The sequence below is a fragment of the Oryza brachyantha genome, chromosome 11 (assembly GCF_000231095.2).
Source record: "Oryza brachyantha chromosome 11, ObraRS2, whole genome shotgun sequence".
NCBI lineage: Eukaryota > Viridiplantae > Streptophyta > Magnoliopsida > Poales > Poaceae > Oryza > Oryza brachyantha.
The window spans coordinates 12,509,909-12,528,342 of NC_023173.2; the positions used below are offsets into that span (position 1 = coordinate 12,509,909).

At 38.8% G+C, this 18,434-nt stretch overlaps 1 protein-coding gene across 1 annotated transcript; it reads left to right on the forward strand.

The window, feature by feature from the left end:
* The first annotated feature begins 2,847 nt into the window (after positions 1–2,847).
* LOC102702333 (coiled-coil domain-containing protein SCD2-like) lies at positions 2,848–10,989 on the forward strand. The gene is made up of 17 exons (XM_006663417.3): positions 2,848–4,030; positions 4,707–4,842; positions 5,916–5,994; positions 6,123–6,164; positions 6,286–6,348; positions 6,802–6,851; positions 6,932–6,959; positions 7,170–7,244; positions 7,317–7,427; positions 7,519–7,579; positions 7,774–7,890; positions 7,971–8,092; positions 8,250–8,319; positions 8,481–8,522; positions 8,697–8,737; positions 9,614–9,740; positions 10,429–10,989. Exons 1-17 carry the CDS (start codon positions 2,848–2,850, stop codon positions 10,617–10,619), a joined length of 2,538 nt encoding a protein of 845 aa, XP_006663480.2. The 3' UTR covers positions 10,620–10,989.
* The last annotated feature ends 7,445 nt before the right edge of the window (positions 10,990–18,434 follow it).

An 18,434-nucleotide genomic window follows, 5' to 3' on the forward strand; every position in this document is an offset into this window, starting at 1 on the left:
AAATAGTTTCATCCTTCATATATCTTTGTACTTCAACAAATCATTCATATATGACATCCTCTCTATCTCTTTCAATGATGGAGAGAATATTTAAATATAAAGTTTCTCTCTCCTGATTTAGATGACATCTAAAAATAAAGGATGTAATAGATGTTCTGTTAGAGCTTTACTTTTACTCTTCATCCTCTAATTTTAGGATAAAGGATAAGATAAAAGAGTTGTTGGGATGCTCTTAGATGCCAAAATTTTTTACCAAAAACATCTTATCGAATCTTTGGATATCTACATGGAGCATTAAACATAGATGAAACAAAAAAAACTAATTGCATGGTTATGGGACGTGAGACGAATCTTTTGAGCCTAATTAGTGCATGATGAGCTAAGTGCTACGGTAACCCACATGTGTTAATGATGGGTTAATTAGGCTCAAAAGATTCGTCTCGCGGTTTCTAGGCGAACCGTGAAATTTGTTTTTTTATTTGTGTCCGAAAACCCCTTCCAACATCTGGTCAAACGTGTGATGTGGCTGCAAAAATTTTTGTTTTTGCAAACTAAACGCCCCGTTTAAACCCTCTATTTCGTGCTACAGTGCCTAGCCTTTTACCTATTTGTTCTTTTTGGTATTTGAAAGTACCACTATTGACATCTAGGCCCCTAGAAGGTAAAAACTCTGGGGATTCAATGCAACAAAAGCTGGGTCATGTGAATTCAGCCTACTGTATCGTCTCGGTATTTTAATAGATAACATTGTTGGTATTTTGATATATATTTAACCATTCGTCTGGTTAAACAGACTTATATGACTACTATTTATTTTGTTATGGTTGAATTTTATTATCAAATATATTTTAATTATAACTTAATTTTTTTATATATTTGCCTATTTTTAATAAGACGAAGAGTTAGACACGTGTGTAAAAAATTGACGTTATTATCTATTAAAATACAAGTGACTATATATAAGTTGTGATTTTGCCCTTTTTATTTTGTCTTTTCTTTCTATGTACTCGTTCCTTTGAAAAATTATCAAGTTTAAAGAGCTCAAAAAATGATATACGCGACCAATATCAGAACCATGACCAGACCAACACGGACAATTTGATTTAGGCTAGTTTGTCTGGTATATACTAGAATTTTTTAATCATCCGTAACCAAAACCACTTTAATCAAGGATAAATCCCTCTCTATAGATCTTGTATTTCAGTCTGAATCTTCTCGATTGTCTCGCACCCCTCTCTAAAGTTCGATTGTGTTCCAAATGGTGTGGGAGAGGATTTTCCGGACCTAAACCATTTGGCTAATCATTTTAAACCAAAATAGGCTGCATTCTTTTCATATTTTTTCTTGAATTTTACATGAATTCTCCTCGAACTGCTAAATTATGTGTTTTTTGCAAAAAATAAGTTTCTATATACAACATCTTACGTTTCCACAGTAATACCTTCATTTTACGTGAGACTTTCTGATATTGATTAAATTCGAATGTATCTAGCACACATCCAAACTTAAATATTTAACTTTCTATTTAGCCCACATTCTTTTCCCATGTTAACTAAACCATATTCCCTTGATCTTCACAAGCATGTTCCCAAACTGCTAAATAACGTGTTTTTAATGTTAACTGGCGTGTTTTTAATGAAAATTTATTGAAAAGCTAATTTCAAAAATCATATCAATCTACTTTCCAATGCTTTTATAGTTAATAATTAATTAATTATATATTAATATGTTCCTATATTTTCCGTGCTAATTACTTATCCTACTAAAGAATAGGACGTACTCACTCTGTTTCGCAACGTAAGAATTTCTAGCATTGTCTAGATTTATATGGATACTAATGAATCTATACACATATATAAATTATATAGAGTGAAGTGCACCAGCGGTCATTAAACTTGTGTGCATGTGTCATCTAGGCCCCTGAACTCTCAAAATGTATTTTTGGTCCCCGAACTTGTCCGGGGGTGTCATATAGGTCCAAACGAGCTCCGATCATCTCTATCCGCTGACGTGGCTGCCACGGTGGCGCCTACGAGAAGGGAGAGAAAAGAATAAGGAGAAGAGAGATACTGACATGTGGGACCCACATGGCCCCACCAACACCTAGGCGCCAGTGGCATGCCACGTCAGCGGATGGAGTGAGTTAGAGCCGGTTTGGACCTATATGACACCCCGGACAAGTTCGGGACCTAAAAAGGTATTTTGAGAGTTCGGGGACCTAGATGACACATGCACACAAGTTTAGGGACCGCTGGTGCACTTCACTCAATTATATACATTTATCAATGAATGGATTTAGACCAGACTAGAAAGTCTTATGATATGAAACAAACAAGATATTTGACTTTTTTTTCAACATTTGATTATTCGTAAAATTTAAAAATTTAGTATAAATATAAAATATAACAATTCGTGCTTAAAGTTTTTTTTGATAATAAAGTAAGTCACAAGCAAAATAAATGATATTTTTATAATTTTTTAAATAAGACAAATGGTCAAATATTATCAGAAAAAAATTAAATATCTTAAATTATAAAATTATAAAACGGAGAGAGCAGTTGTTATAATTTTATTATCCATACCAGCACAGCCTTAGGAGACGGACATATAGAGAAATTACAGCACCCGCCAACTACAAGAGCAAAAATTTAATTTAAAATCCACGAAGGAAAACAAAAGCTGGAAATGGTCGCCCACCATCCTCTTCCGTCATTTTCTCACCGCAGCCTTCCTCGAAACGCCGAAACTCCTTCCTTCCTTCTTTCCTTCCAACCCAACACGAGACGAGACGAGACAAGGTCAAACCCAAGGTCAAAGCGGCAGCCACCACCACCGCCGCCGGCGAAAATGGACGCCGCCGCCGCCGCTCCACGCGGCGGCCACGGGCGGCGCCCGGGCTCCTCCGGCGCCTCCGCCGCAGCCGCCGCGGCGCGCGCGGCCGCCGCGCGCGAGGCGATGGCGCGCATGGAGGAGATGATGCTCGCCCACGCGGGGGCCGCGGGCGAGTTCAGCATCATCCTCGACGCCCCGCTCCCGTCGCTCCAGCAGTACCGCCGCAACCCCACCCCGCCGGCGGGCCCCGGCGCGGGGTCGTCGACGCCGGCGCGGCGTGGTGGCGTGGTGGGCGGTGGGGGGAGGAGGGACGAGGTCCCCGCGCGGCTGCGGCGCGAGGGGAGCGGCCACGACGCCGACGACGACCTCGGCGCGGCGCGCCGCTCCAGCCGTGGGGCGCCCGCGGGAGCCGACAGGTACCGGGACGGAGCGGAGAGGGTACTGCGACCTGATAGGTACCGGGAGGCGGAGGAGGTGGCGGTGGAGGCGCCGGTGCGGTTGGTGGGTCCGCGGGGCGCGCCGAGGGAGGGGGGCCGTGGCGACGCTGCTCCGCCCGTGAGGCCCGCGGAGAGGAAACCGGCGGCGGGAACGGTGGTAGCAGAGGAGGAAACGGCGCTGCAGCTGCTGGCGCGTGGCCGTGGCGGCCGGAGCTCGAGCGCCACGACCCGCGCGGAGGAGGAGCGACGAGTGGTGGAAGCCGTGGCAGCGAGGCCATCGAGCCGGCGATCGGGACGGGAGCGCGCTGGGGACGCCGGTGCAAGGACCATCGAGCCTGAGAAGCCGGCGGTGGCGGCGGAGCCGGAGAACGTTGGGCGATGGAACAGGCGAGACCGCGAGGACGGCGGTGAGGAGGCGGTGGCTCTACAAAACCCGTTGGCAGCAGCGCCGGTCGTGGAGGAGGAGACAGCCCTGCAGCTGCTGGCGCGTGGCGCGCGGAGTTCGAGCGCGACGAGGCGTGTGGAAGAGCCCCAGGTGGTGGAGGCTGTGGCGTCGGGGCCGTCGAGCCGGCGATCGAGACGGGAAGGCACTGGGGACGCCGGTGTGAATTCCGTTATGCCTGAGGAGGTGGAGCCGGTGACCGTTGGGCGGTGGAGTAGCCGAGGAAGCGAGGATGGCAGCGAGGAGGCAGCGGTTTTGCCAAAGCCATTGGCGGCCATTGTCACCGGAGCAAGGAGCAGGAGCAACTCACCGGCGATAAGTAATGTCAATGATGATAGCTTTCTTCCGTTGGTTCAAGCAATTGGTTTGAAATAATTCGAATCCATTTTTAAGAATGTTCATTGATTGCGGTAATTTTAGTCTCTGTTCAATCGATACTCTAGGGAGTCTGAAGCTACAAGGTTACAGAATATCTTTAGTTTTGAAATGAAACTGATAATAAGTGCATTTGGTATTGGGATCATCTAGTTGTTGAAGCATCTCGATTTTTTTTTTCGGTTCCAGGCTGTCTGTCAGTAATTGGACAAACTACATGGGAAGTTAATTGGTGGGGGATAATGGATTGGATTGTAGGCTACGCCATTGTTGATGCATTGTTTTGCTTACTTATAACATGACTTAGGTTCAGTAAGTTGTTTTCATGCTGGTGCTTCTTGCTGATGCAATTTAACCTTGTGGTGCTTCTGCTTCATGATAAAAGATGAAAACGAAAAATTAATAGAAGAATTGGTCTGACTTTCAGTTGTCTGACAGATTGTATTGCTGCATCTGCAAGATAAGATGGTTGGCTCATGACTTTCAGTTGTCTTGAAATAAAAAAACAAAGATTCACTTTGACAATTGAGGCTACCATAGTGTTTTTGAATATAATATATTTTCAGCCTCCATTTCTTGAAGGTGGGGCTTATTTTGTTTTTGCTTGTTTACCTAGTTAGGTCGGAATGGTGTGGACACTGGTGCAGCGAATCGTGCACCATCAACAGGAAGGTCAACTTTTGCACCACCGGTTGGGGCTAATATCAGACCTCTACAAGCTGTGGAAATGCCAAATGGGACACCTCGGGAAAGAAGGTGAATTAATATGTTTTATGAGATAAATTTGGTTTCTTAGCCAAGAGTGTTATACTGCCAACACCACTTCTCACTTCTCAAAACATCGGTGTCATTGTCATTTTATTAACCTTTGCTGCCTAATGCTTAGCTAAGAGTGTTGTACTGCCAACTCTTTGGTGTGTAACCCACTTAATAGTTGGCACTCTTTTAGTTACATGTTGAAATTTACAAGCATGAACTTCATGTGACCTTTTATGAAAATTGAATGCAAGGCATGACATACAACTTTACATTGTAGTGGCACTGTGGAGTGCAATTCTAGAATGATGTAGTAATAAGAATAATTTAATGTTGGAATGAACTTTCCGTTGGCTTTCCATAATATCTCAAATGTTGCATGACATTCCAGAACATCTAACGAATTGAACATTTTACTCTTTAGTGTATAAAACTTAAACTAGGTAGTATTCCTGTCAGTATAACCATGATTTTGACTTTTGATGCATTAAGGAAAGTCCAACTATTTCTTTTTTTTTAAAAGCAGTGACTTGTGGTACCAAAATGTTTGGCATATAATAAAACAATATGAACTACATATGATTTGTTCTTTACTGGGGTTTACTTTCTTATTTATTGTGTCATGTAGTTAATTGTCGATTTCTCATACATTGTACAACAAGGTAAAATGTTGTAATCTGCGAAAATACTGCCTGATTACTTGTTGGAATCAGTTTCTAGCACATGCATACTTTGAGCATTGCTCTAATCATCAGCAGTTCAGCATAGTGTCTCAGTCTTGACAATAGGCCTCACCCACATTACTCTATTTTCTGTCTCCATATAATTAAATATTTTTTATTTACATTTATTGAGAAATTACTATTCATTTGATGTGTTTATGTTAGAGCAACTATTACTACAATTGATATCCATCAGAGAATTTCTTTGATTTCTCTTCATACAAGAAACTTACTTCCATCACCCATCAAGACTTACAAAATCTAATCCTGTAATTCTGTAAAGCTTTACGTGCAAAGGAACCACGTGATTCTTGTGTAGGAGTTCTTACATTCATTAATTTTGATTTTTAGGGCGATCTATCCAGACCCCACTTTCGCGCAGTCGACACGATCACGAGACTCGCATGACAGTTCGACAATAACAGAAGAGGTCTGTCCTCAACTTTATTGATTTTCCCAGTATATTATGAGGTTGCACAGGGTTTTTCTGCAGAGTTGGTGAAATCCTATATAGTGTTCATCAATAATATTCTGATTACAGCTGCATTTAATTTTCAGCTTGAGATGCTAAAAGATGAAAATGTAAACCTTTTGGAGAAGGTGTGTTGCAATTTCTTTCATATATTGTATATTTGTGTTTAATTCCATGAAAATAGTAAAGGGGTAGCATCTTCTTTTCTTATGGAGCTAGTGATAATGTATATCTGTTTTCCAAATTTAGCTTGGACTAGCTGAAGAGAGATTTAGACAATCTGAAGCCCGGACGAGGGAGCTCGAGAAACAGGTATGTTTCTGTTTTTTGTATTTCATTTATTGATTTTGACAATAGTATTTGATATATTTTCTACTCTGTACATTATATATTGTTAATACCAATAAGAGTAGTGTTTCTCATCTTGAAGTGATGTATTCCAGCATCAAACGTCATCCAGTTTGGGTTTACTTTTATCTGGTTTGAGCTTACTATGAACTTCACACTTACATTGAAAAGGGTTCTTTTGGTTGTATAATTAGTTATTCCTATGACTTTAAGGTTGAATAGGAAGTCATATGACCAATGCAATAGGATAATATCTTTGAAAGAAGAAATATAATTATATATTTGATAGAAGAAATTTATCTGTAGTTGCTTTTATTTATAATCTTGAGATGCTATTATTTATGAGTTTGTGAAGTGTTATCATGAAGAGAACATGTCATGTCCACTTCAGATATTCTCTGCCTTCATTACTTTCAGGTTGCTAATCTTGGTGATGGATTATCTATGGAAGTTAAGCTTATGAAAAGGTAAAATTAAGCACTTTTTTGGGTCCTCTTGAATGTTATTTGAGTATCACATCATTAATGATTTTCTGACATAAATGCAGGAGAGAAGAGATGCTCGTAAGAAAGGAGGTATAATTTTGTGATGGTGGATACTATATTCCATCAATATAATTTTACTGTATAAAAACATAAAAGTGGTTAAATAATATTGGCATAAATAATGCAACTTGGGTGAATAATGTGGTGTTTTGCATTTTATCAATATTGTTGTGTTCTTCCCCTGCCGGATGTAACGGATGAGCATGATACTGATAAATATGTTTTCTTGGAAAAAAACAGCAAGAAATAAGAAAAGCACTTATATCCAAGAATGATAAAAGCGAGGAAATTGCCACTCTCCAGAAACAGCTACAGGTAATACACCAAGCTATGATGATATTCACTACCAGAACCATCGCTGTGCATAATTGTTATTTTCTTCTCTAGTCTGCAAAAGAAAAGGAGACTGCTGCTGTTCAGAAACTCAAAGAAGCAGAGTCTGAAACAAAATCTTTACGCACGATGACCCACAGGATGATCTTGAGCAAGGAAGAAATGGTAACATAGTTTTTTTCCTTTTCTTCCAAAGATGGAATCACGGAAACCAAACAGAGAGGTCCATTTACCCATCAAACCTGATGTTGTACAGGAGGAAGTTGTTATGAAGAGGTGTTGGCTTGCTCGTTATTGGGGCTTGGCTGTTCAATATGGTAATTTATTTCGTCTGCATTGCTAACCTTTCTTTGTAACGTTCATGTCAAAGACAAAGAAGCTTTTTTTATATTTAAAATGCTTAAAACTGAATTCTTTGTGGGGGAACTCGTAAAATCATACTTTTTGCAGCACAAGTCTTTACCCTTATGCTCTGTGTTCTGCTCAAAAGCTGATTCTTTCAATTCTCCAGGGGTCTATCCTGATATCTCCATGTCGAAACATGAATACTGGTCTTCATTTGCTCCTCTTCCCTTTGAGTATGTAACAGCTGCTGGACAGAGAGCTAAGGATGGATCACTTCGTAGTGGTGTGTCATCAACCATTTTACTGTTAAACGTAGCAGATTTAAATACTAAGTTAATTGACTCCTATTCTATACTGAAACAGGGAGTGATAGTTTGGAAGACTCACAAAGGTTCGTTCATGAGTTGACAGTTACAGCTGGAGAAGGCAACATAGAAACCATGCTTTCGGTTGATAAAGGACTCCAAGAACTTGCTTTCTTGAAGGTTTTAATATTTTTGTTTTGGCTTCATCTACTCCTATATGTTTATATAATAAATTTTCAACAGTTACTAGTTCAGCAATCCTGATACTGTACAATATTTTCTAGATCAAAAGTTACACTTTAATGTTGGTCTAACACCACACCTAATTATTTTGAAGGTTGAGGATGCTGTTCTTATTGCTCTTGCCCAAAATCATCGTCCTAATGTTGCTGAACTAGCAGACCCAGGTGCCTTGCCATATTTTTTACTGGTTGATTTGACAAGTAAAACTATTAATATTAGGATTATTGCCGATACATCCTTAAGTTTGTGTTCATCAATCATAATTTCTTCCCTGTACATCAGAGAGGCTTATGTGTGTTTATGTTTCTGTGTTTGATATTTACAGATATTAAATCATCTGGTGATGAAAAATTCACTGAAGCATTTGGTACAGTCTCAACTTCTTTATTATCTGGAATATTAACATAATTAACTATGCTTGATAGCTATTATTTTTGGCACTAAGTAGCACTGCCACAATAGGCAGGCACTATGACATTCTATCAATTTCTGTGGGGGAAGTCCTGCATATTCTGAGCAATACTTCAATATTGTTCTGCAGATCTCAGCAAGGAGGAAGAAGAAGATGTATTGTTCAAGCAGGTACCCCGAGTCCTCAACCTATATTCTTTTTTCTTTATTCTTGACTTTAGACGTGCATAGTAATTTAGTGATGTACTGGCAGATTTAATGTTGCTCTATTAGTATCATCCGTTGAACATTTGGTTCCCATTACTTTCTATGCCTCTATTCATCTGCTCCTATATTGTTTTGCATATCTAGCAAAATTCTTTCAGTAGTTATTAGTTCTTGATCATTTTATGTAAGTTTATATGAACATTGTAAGGGGAAACATAAACCCTTGCAGTCATTCGATTCTGCATAAATCTCAACTGCAATTATATCTTTAGGAGAGAATTACCAACTACAGCACTCGTATAGTGTTGCTTCCCCTTCCCCCAGACAGCTAGTTCAGTCCTCCTTTTGTTGTTTTTCGTTTTCTTGCCTAGCTGGTTTCTAACGGCTGTTTGGCTTTGTTTTCTCTGGCTGTGATCTTGTATACCTGTTTATTCTCTGTATTCGCGTATACCTGTTTATTCTGATCTTAATGAAATCTGGATGGCTTGCCTTGGGTCATCCCAACCAACCAAAAAAAAAAAAAAGAATCACCTGTGGGTGACGTGTTTTGGGATGTGTTGTTGTTGTTGTTGTTGTTGTGTGTGTGTGTGTGTGGGGGGGGGGGGGGCTCCCTTAACCCCTTCTTTCTAAGCCTTTCTCTCTTCTTAATGAAAGAAGGCAGTTATCCTGCCTTTTCGAGAAAGAAACAGCACTTGTATAGTGATGATAGTGATGACAGAGATGTGGAGGAGTTTGTACATATCAGTTATTGAACATAACTTTATTATCCCTTATGCAGTACTTCAGTTGTTATTTGCCAATGTAACTATGCATGACCATTTATTTTGGTGTTGCGCACAGGCTTGGCTCATCTATTTCTGGAGAAGGGCTAAAATCCATAACGTGGAAGACGATATTGCTGAGGAGCGACTGCAGATGTGGATTGATCGACATGGGCAGCAGCCCACCTCACATGATGCTGTGGATGGTGTGTGCTTGGGACTTATGCACTGCTTACTCATATAATATTTCTGCTTTACTTCATTTGCTTAAGAAAATATTCAATCTGGAATAATTAATTCTGCTCCAAAAGCTCAATACCTGAAATCAAATAGCATTTGATAATGAAGCCATAATATTTAGTACATAAAATTTAGTGCATCTTTCAAGTCAGATACAATTATCAATAGCAACTCAAACTTGCCTTATAACAAGTTAAAAGGCATGCACACACCTTTAGAGTAGCTTATTTAAAATAACCTTCCTTGATGTAATAAGTTAATATTATTAGTTGAAAACGTTATATTGAAATTATAATTTTGCGTCCTGTCAAATTTAATATATAGTGCTGTTCAGTCTTATTCATCTACACTTATTTTTCTACAAATGGAGGTACACACATTTTTTTCTCATGTCCTAAAATCTCAGCATGTTTTGTCCTTTCTAGACGTTTGCTGCCAAAACTTAAGGCATTTAACGATGATTTTTCTATTCAAGATCTTGTTTGGAACTTTGCATTTATGTCTTTGCTTCTTCAGTTATCAGTAGGGCATATTTTGGAAATTTGATAACTATCTCATTTTTCACATTTTCCATAAAAATTAATCTAGAAACAGTCTTTTTTGCATCTATTCTCTGCCTTGCCCATTCTCGATTCTTGACACACTTTATCACAGTTGATCAAGGTATACGCGAGCTGAGGAGGCTGGGAATCGAACAACTACTATGGGAACTCTCCCGTCGAGAGGTGAACACTACCAAAGAGGAGCTGGACAGTACCGAAGAAGAGCTGAAAAACACCACCGAAGAGGAGGAGGAGGTGAACGCCACCAGAGAGGAGTCGTCCGATGTCGACGATCTGACCTAAGCAGCCTCAAAGCAAAGCTTGCAGTGGGTTCAGTTACCCCCCTCTGTGATGTACATCAACTGTAAGAACATTACAAAAGATGGTTTCCTGTTTATGCTTTTGAGTTTTGTTACAACATACTTCTAGATGATTGATTTTTTTGTGTACATAACTTGCATCCGGCATCCCCATCCCAACAGTGTTGTTACAGCATCTTGAAATGATGCAATATTAAATCAATTGTGTGTAATTTCCATAGGCCTCAACCTAGCTGTGTACTTGCTGTGTGTTGTGTCTGGCAATCAAGGGGGGAGCCCTCTTGCTGTCCTGTTTCAATCTAGCCGAATTAGCAGTAACCTAAGTGTCCAATCCCATCACCAGGCTCACTTTTGGCTGGAAAATTTTAATCTGATTAGTCCCATCCATGCCGTGCATGTTACTAACATGTTATGGAAATGTGCTGCTCTCTGTTTGATACTTGTTCATTTGCTTGTAAAATTTGGTCCAGCATTTTCTCGAGATCAGCGGTGCTGCATATTTTTATTATGTTTTTCATGATGATTGGTTATGTGTTTTGGTTGCATCATGGATCCATAGTGACTGTACAGTATCAATATGCTGTTGCTGCATGGATGAGTGATGATTAGCGTGGATCGGGTCCACACGATCCACATGCACTAACTCACATGACCAATCAGAGCTAAAAACGTTTTGAAATTCATATGTAGTTTCAAATTGCAGGAGATCTTGTGAAATATCTTACATCTAGTTGGATCTCTACTTCTCTTCCCAATGACAAGGTGACGGTTACATAAGCCAATTAGCTACATAAAAAACGATAAACGTGATCAGTATATAATTAATTAACTATTATTTCTTAAAAAATTAAAAAATAGATTTGATTTTTTAAATTTTCTATATAAATTTTTTTATACGAAATAAATTATTTAGTAGTTTGAAAAATGAGCCAAGCAAAAACGAGAATTAGCTCAACCTGACACGTTGAAATGAACGCAGCCAACGTCACGAGGGGTTCCTTCTGGCCATGTCACTGACCGTGGGCCCTTATGAGAGGCTGGGCCCACGTGCCAGTGGCACGCCTGTGACGTGCATGGCTGATGAACAATGTGCTAATGTAATGTGCGTGCATGCATGACATGATGACGTGGCGCGTAGGTGATGATGACTCACGCGCGACAGGGACCACGGGATCTTGATCCAATGGCCACGAGTGCTCCCCTCGAGCCCGCAGCCACTGGCTTTGACATGATGAATTTTGACGTGTGAGAAAAAAACTAAAATATATTTGGCATTTTTGTAGATTTCTACAGAAAGAAATAGCGATCACTACGAAATCCATGTGTTTCAAGATCCTACAATACGTGAATTTTGAGCGGCTGGTTTCGTGCCACTGCCGCCCTAGTTTTCTCCATCTTGTCGCAGAACATTCACGCTAAGGTAAGAAAGCTTATGAAAAAAAAATCATAAATTTTGGTAAGGTAAACTTTGATGCTATAAGCCGCTACATGAACATGCAAATATAAATTCAATCTACACAAAAAGGCAAAAATAATGAATTTATTTACATTTTGCAGGCACTATGTACTACTCCCCACGTTCATAATATAAGATTTTTGACTTTTTTCTTACAATGTTTGACCATTTGTCTTATTAAAAAAAATTATGAAAATATCGTTTATTTTTCTTGTGACTTACTTTATTATCAAAAGAACTTTAAGCACGACTTGTCATTTTTTATATTTGTATCAAATTTTTGAATAAGACGAATGGACAAACGTTACAACAAAAAAGTTAAACATCTTACATTATAAAAACGGACGTAGTATTTGATATCTAGTTTTATTATTTTTGTTTATCTAGCTATATAGTCTGTACTTAAATCATCCCAATCAACGCTATCGATTTTTTTTCCAAATTTTTATAACTAGCCAAAAATTACATTTTAACCTTAAATTTGAAGTTGATTTTAGGGTTTTTTTTGTCGTAGTTGATTTTTTGGTCTTTGCTTTTAAATGCTAAAAACACACGTATAAAAATTTTATTTATAAATATGTTGTTTATTTTTTTCTTGAAAAGTCAAACGATGATCCTCAACGTGTGCTAATGTACATGGATGAATAAAAAAGATCCTTATCCTATTGAACGTGGCTAGACTTAATGGCTGATGAAGTGCATGCATTCTTTGGTTGCATGCTGGAAATATGATTATATACATTCTCAGCAGCTCACATGCAGCTATACGCACTGCAGGAGGCAGCAGCGCCAGAAACTCTCTGAAAAAAAAATACACTATTTATAAACTGAGAAAAAAATTGAGAAAACTCTGCCCTAGAAAACGCAACTAGGTGTTCGATCGTTTCCTCGAAGGGCGGAACTAAGTGATTACTAAATTTGATGCTCAACAACAAAGTATAGTTTTTTAACAAATTTTAACAAAAGCATAATAATTTTCTAGTATCATTTGTCGTCTAGGCGTGATACTCAAGCTGCTTCACGTCTGGTTCCGTCCGAGTTAGAGCGGCCGGCCGGACGTGCGGGGACGCAAAGCACACGGTACCTGGCCCGCGTGCCGCCTCTCCCGGGACAAGCCCGGCAAGGCACATCGCCGGCGTGCTTGTGGACGCCGTCGCCGCCGTCCAACTGCTCCGCCACAGCCAAATCCCCGGCCGCCGCGCGCTCCTCGATCGGCTGGTTTGGATGCTAAGCAAACCGGCCCGGCCCATTTGTGTAGTGTAGCCCAATTGCGTTGGAAAGCGAAATCTCTTACGGCCCATCTAACACTGGTGGCCTGGGAAATTAGTTCAAACTCCAGGCCTACACCTACACTTGACCTACATTAGTCCTTCTCATACATAACAGGATGGATTTAAACCTTGTCAAATTAGTGTGTTGTCTTTATGCTCCACGTAAAAATATTCCCAAAATTTTTATGCTAAAATTTTTAGATTGTGTTTTATCTTTTTTTTTTAAAAAAATATTTCTCAATTTTCTTATGCCGAAAACTTTATAAATTTTGACAACACCTAGCGGTATGATTTATAGTTGTGAAAATACATGAATTTTATAGCATTATAGGATTATTAAATCAATTGTGTACTCCCTCCGTCCCTACAAAACAATAATTGTAGTTAGTCAAAACAAACTAGACTATTTTCCTTCATTAATACGGAGAGGAAATGACAAGAAGGATCATGAGCAGTGAGTACTAGTTGGAACGGCTAAAAGCAATAATGTATTAAAGTATTTTTAAGACTAATCTATGCTGTTGTCCGAGTGTCTCTAAACTAAAAAAAATAGAAATTATTAATAGCCAAAATTTTAAAAGTTAATCTTAATCTAATCCAAAACAATGGTAAATTATGAAACTGGCGAAAAGTGGTATTAAAGCGGTTTAGCAGATCCAACTCTAAAAATACAATTTCTATGGAAGACATTCTTGTACTAAAATTGTATTTTAGGGACAGAGGGAATGCTTTCCATATGCCTAAACATAGGTGTGTACTTGACAATAGTTGTGTCTGGGAATCAAGGGTGCCCTTTTCATGTCCCATTTCAATCCAGCCGCTTAGCAGTAAACCTAAGTGCCCAATCCTGTCACACTAGCCTCACTTTCGGCTGGAAATTCTAACTTGGTTTGCCATGCATGCATGTTGTTGCCAACATGCTATCCAAATGTGTCACTAATTGCTTAATTTCTGCTTGATATCTGCATCTACGATTTGGATCAGCATTGTCTCGAGATCTGTACCACTGCATGCATGTGTTTCCTTCTGGGGATTTGCCAATATTTTTTTAACCGTGTTTTTTCATGAATGAATTTATAATTATATCAATCTGATGTTGCTGTTGCTGTTGCAGGATAGATGGTGATGATTACCATGGATCGGGACCAGGGTTCGCGAAACCGCGAAAACCGCGACGGTTACCGCGGTAACCGCGCTCTTCGCCGGGGCATGGTTTCGGTATACCACGGTAACCGTCCGTAAATTTGATCCAAATTTTAAAAAATTAAGAAAATTTGTAGAAAAAATATATGATGTAGAGATTGATTTGTAATGATGTTTGGTGAAAAAATTGATGAAAAAACTAAATTTACAAATGAATAAAACTTCAATACCAAAAAATGGTTAGGTAAAATAAAAAACGGTATTGTTCACACTTCATAGAACCTAGTTAAGTATATATTTGATACATGAGACACATATTTGAATGTTTGTAGCACTTAGTTGACTATGTAGTTGATACTTGATACATGAGGCATATTTTTTATTGTGTTAGCTATTTATGATGTAGATAGTTAGTAATATTTTGATGTAGGCTTTTTGTTAATTTCCAGTACCCAAGCTAAGGTAAATTATATATGTACTAATGTAGTCACATGTTTGTAAACATGTATTAGTTTTATATGTAATATTTGATTGTAAGTATACTTGTGATGCCAAAATTTGTTAAGAATTTAGAAAAAAATATGTTAAAAATTTCTTTTTTCCCATATAACATGTCATAAATGTCATAAATATAGCTACATACTAGTTTTCTATTTTTCTTGTATTTTTACAGTTTTTTTCAAAATTAATTTGCACCTAATTGTCGGATTACACTAGCCGCGGTTTTCGGCCGAAACCGCGTGGTTTTAACCCGAAACCGTGCAGTTTTGACCAAAAACCGCACGGTAACCGTGGATTTTAAATTCAAAATTTTTAGATTTAAATTTACCGTGGTTTTGGTGATATCCGCGGGTGCGGTACCGCGGTTTTCGTGAGTTACACGGTTTCGCGAACCCTGATCGGGACCACACGATCCCCATCCGATGGCCTCGAGTGCTCTCTGCGGTGGTGGCACTGACTCATATGACAAACTAAAGCAAATCGTTTTGAATACTATTTTATCCTTTCTTTATTTTCGCATTCTTTAAATTTAAACACAGTATGCGCGTGTGTTTATAGCATGCGTAGGGGCGATCAGAAACCAAACGATATATTTATAAACAAAAATAATATCTAAATTAAATTTTTACATATGTATTCTTAGTGATCTAAAAGTCAAGCATAAAAAATAAACTATGATGAGAAAACATCAAAATCAACTTTAAATTTAAGATTAAAAATTTAAATTTTAGCTTAAAAGTATAGTTAAAAGCGAAAAGATTGCACCCGTCTCTTTGGATGCATATCCGACCCCTACCGTTGAAAATATAATTAGCCGTAAACACAATCACTTGTGTTAAATCTAGGAGAGTGGTCTGGATCCATCCCATGAAATCTAACCACTTGGGCTAAGCACACTTTGCATTCTTAATAAAAAATGACTTCATTTTAGTTCCTTTTGTTTGTTCTGCTTTATATTTTTTAAGCAATTATTTTCTTAAAATTTGATAAAGTTCTCCATAAAATTTATTTTTTATATTTGTAAATATGTCATTAGGTTTGTTCGTTTAAAAAGCCAAACAGTGTTCCCAAAGTCACTGGAAGATGGACTGAGTATTCCTTAAGGTTGGATCAGTGCAGGTACAATAGCATACTATAAGTCAGCTATAAGTATATTTTAAATAGATAAAAGAAGAAAGAGAAGAGCAACAAACTATATATTTATAGCCAGTTACAGCATTAACTCCAATATATATATGTACACCATGTGGAATCGGATATTAATTATATAATATATGCTTATAGATAGGTATTGTATGAATTAGCTATAGATGATTTGTAACCAGCAGATAGCTATACTATTATCATACTATTGAACTTGCTGTACGTTGATCTGCCGCAGTGGCATCATGATGTGCCTTTTCGGTCGTGTTACTGACAGGTAGGCCCACCGTTGAGATAGTGGGGCCCACCGACCAGTGGCGGGCACGCCTGGCCGCGCCGTTGGATTGGGCTCCTTGTCGTATAGGGGTCACGTGCATGTGTGTTTGCATGGATCAGTCCCGGTTGGTGACGTGGCGGGTCGGTGATGATGAGTCGCATGAGATATGGACCACTAGATCTTGATCCAATGGCCATGAGTGCGCCCATCTCGAGGCTGCAGCCATGGCCTTTCACATGATGAAATGGACCGGCGTCATTTGTCCACTGCGAGGAAAAGCGGAATATTATCTTTTTTCTTATAAATCCAATACCAACGCAAACATTCATAATATACACGCTACTAACATATCATCTAAAAATACATATTGATACATCATCATTAAAAAATAATTAATCATAAACACGTATGCGTGTGTTAAGTCGACAACTTGAACTACGTACCCTAGGTGATAGGTTCCATGTAATAAGCTTGGCCAGTTTAGCTGCACCTAATTCGAGAGAGAAAAGATGAAACTAAAAATAATTTGATGCGAGGAAGCAACAATATTGCTAGGCTTGCACATAAAAGTTTGAATCGATTCCTGAAAAATGCATCGACTTTTAGCAGATCTATCCGGTGCGCCCATCTTCTTCCCATCTTGGCATCCTGTTTGTCGCTGCTGGAGAAATTCAGATTGGAGGCAGCACGACAGCCTATAGCATCCCAGCATCTTATCTAAAGTTGATAATCTAAATCTTTATTTGGATGATCATCTAACACAGTTTCATAATTCATATTTCTTTGTATTCGAGCAGATCATTCATATATGACACCATCCATATCTCTTTGGAGGATGAAGAAAACATCCAAATATGAAGTTTCTCTCCTAATATAGATGACATCCAAAAATAGAGAATGAGATAAATATTCTGCTAAAGCTTAAGTTTTATATTTTATCCGCTATTTTCAAGATGTAGGATGAGATAGACGGACTGTTAGGGATGCTCTTTGGTTGGCTGATGGCTGATGCAATGCAACGCCTTTGGTTGCATGCAGGAAACAGAATCATGGCCTTCCTACCACTCAATCACATGCATCCAGCAGCTAGCAATATGCACTGCAGCTGCAGCAGGAGGCAGCACTACAGCTGGATAATTTTGGTCCAAATCCTACGGCAAAGTGACCAACCACAGTGCATGCACTGCTCTCTCCCTCCCAAAATATATAACTATTCACCCCATTTCATATTATAAGATTTTTTAATTTTATTTAGATTTATATATACGCTAATACATATATATATATGTGCGCGTGTATATATATATATATATATATATATATATACACACACACATATACATATATAAGATAAACCCAGAAAGTCTTGTAATATGAAATGGATGGAATATACATTACCAAATTTGATGAATTTGACACTTCTTGGCACAAAGAATCTAGACATACATTTGTCTAAATTTAGTGTAATAGAAAGTATTAAACCAGATACTAGCTTACTAAATTTTTGAGAAATAAGGAGTAATATTACAGTGGCTGGCTTGTGCATGGTGGAGTGTTGCCAAGAGGGCCCACTGGGCAGTGGCTGGTGGGACCCACCCTGCATTGCAAACCAAACAAGAAGAAGATGGAAGTGGGTGGGGCCGGGGGTGTGGGAGCTCTTTGGCTGGTCTGCAACCAAATCATTACATCCACCCAAGGTGTGCGGCTGGGAGGCTATATGTGGTCACCACACCACCACCTTGGTTTGTTTCTTTTTGTGTCAAAGGTTCGGCTACTTCCTCTGTTTAGGATCTAGCTCTCCTTTTCTTTTGGATTAGTTTATGTTTTTTAGATGAATATTTGTGGAACCAAGTTATGTTATCTTTCTTCAAATAATAAAAATACATGAGCATTAGGAATGCAACAACCCTATGACTCAAACAAAAAGGATAGTAGGCGTTGAAACTATGGATACACATTGTCGTCCAAATGGCTATGGCGTTTTCTTTCAGATCAATAGAAAGATTG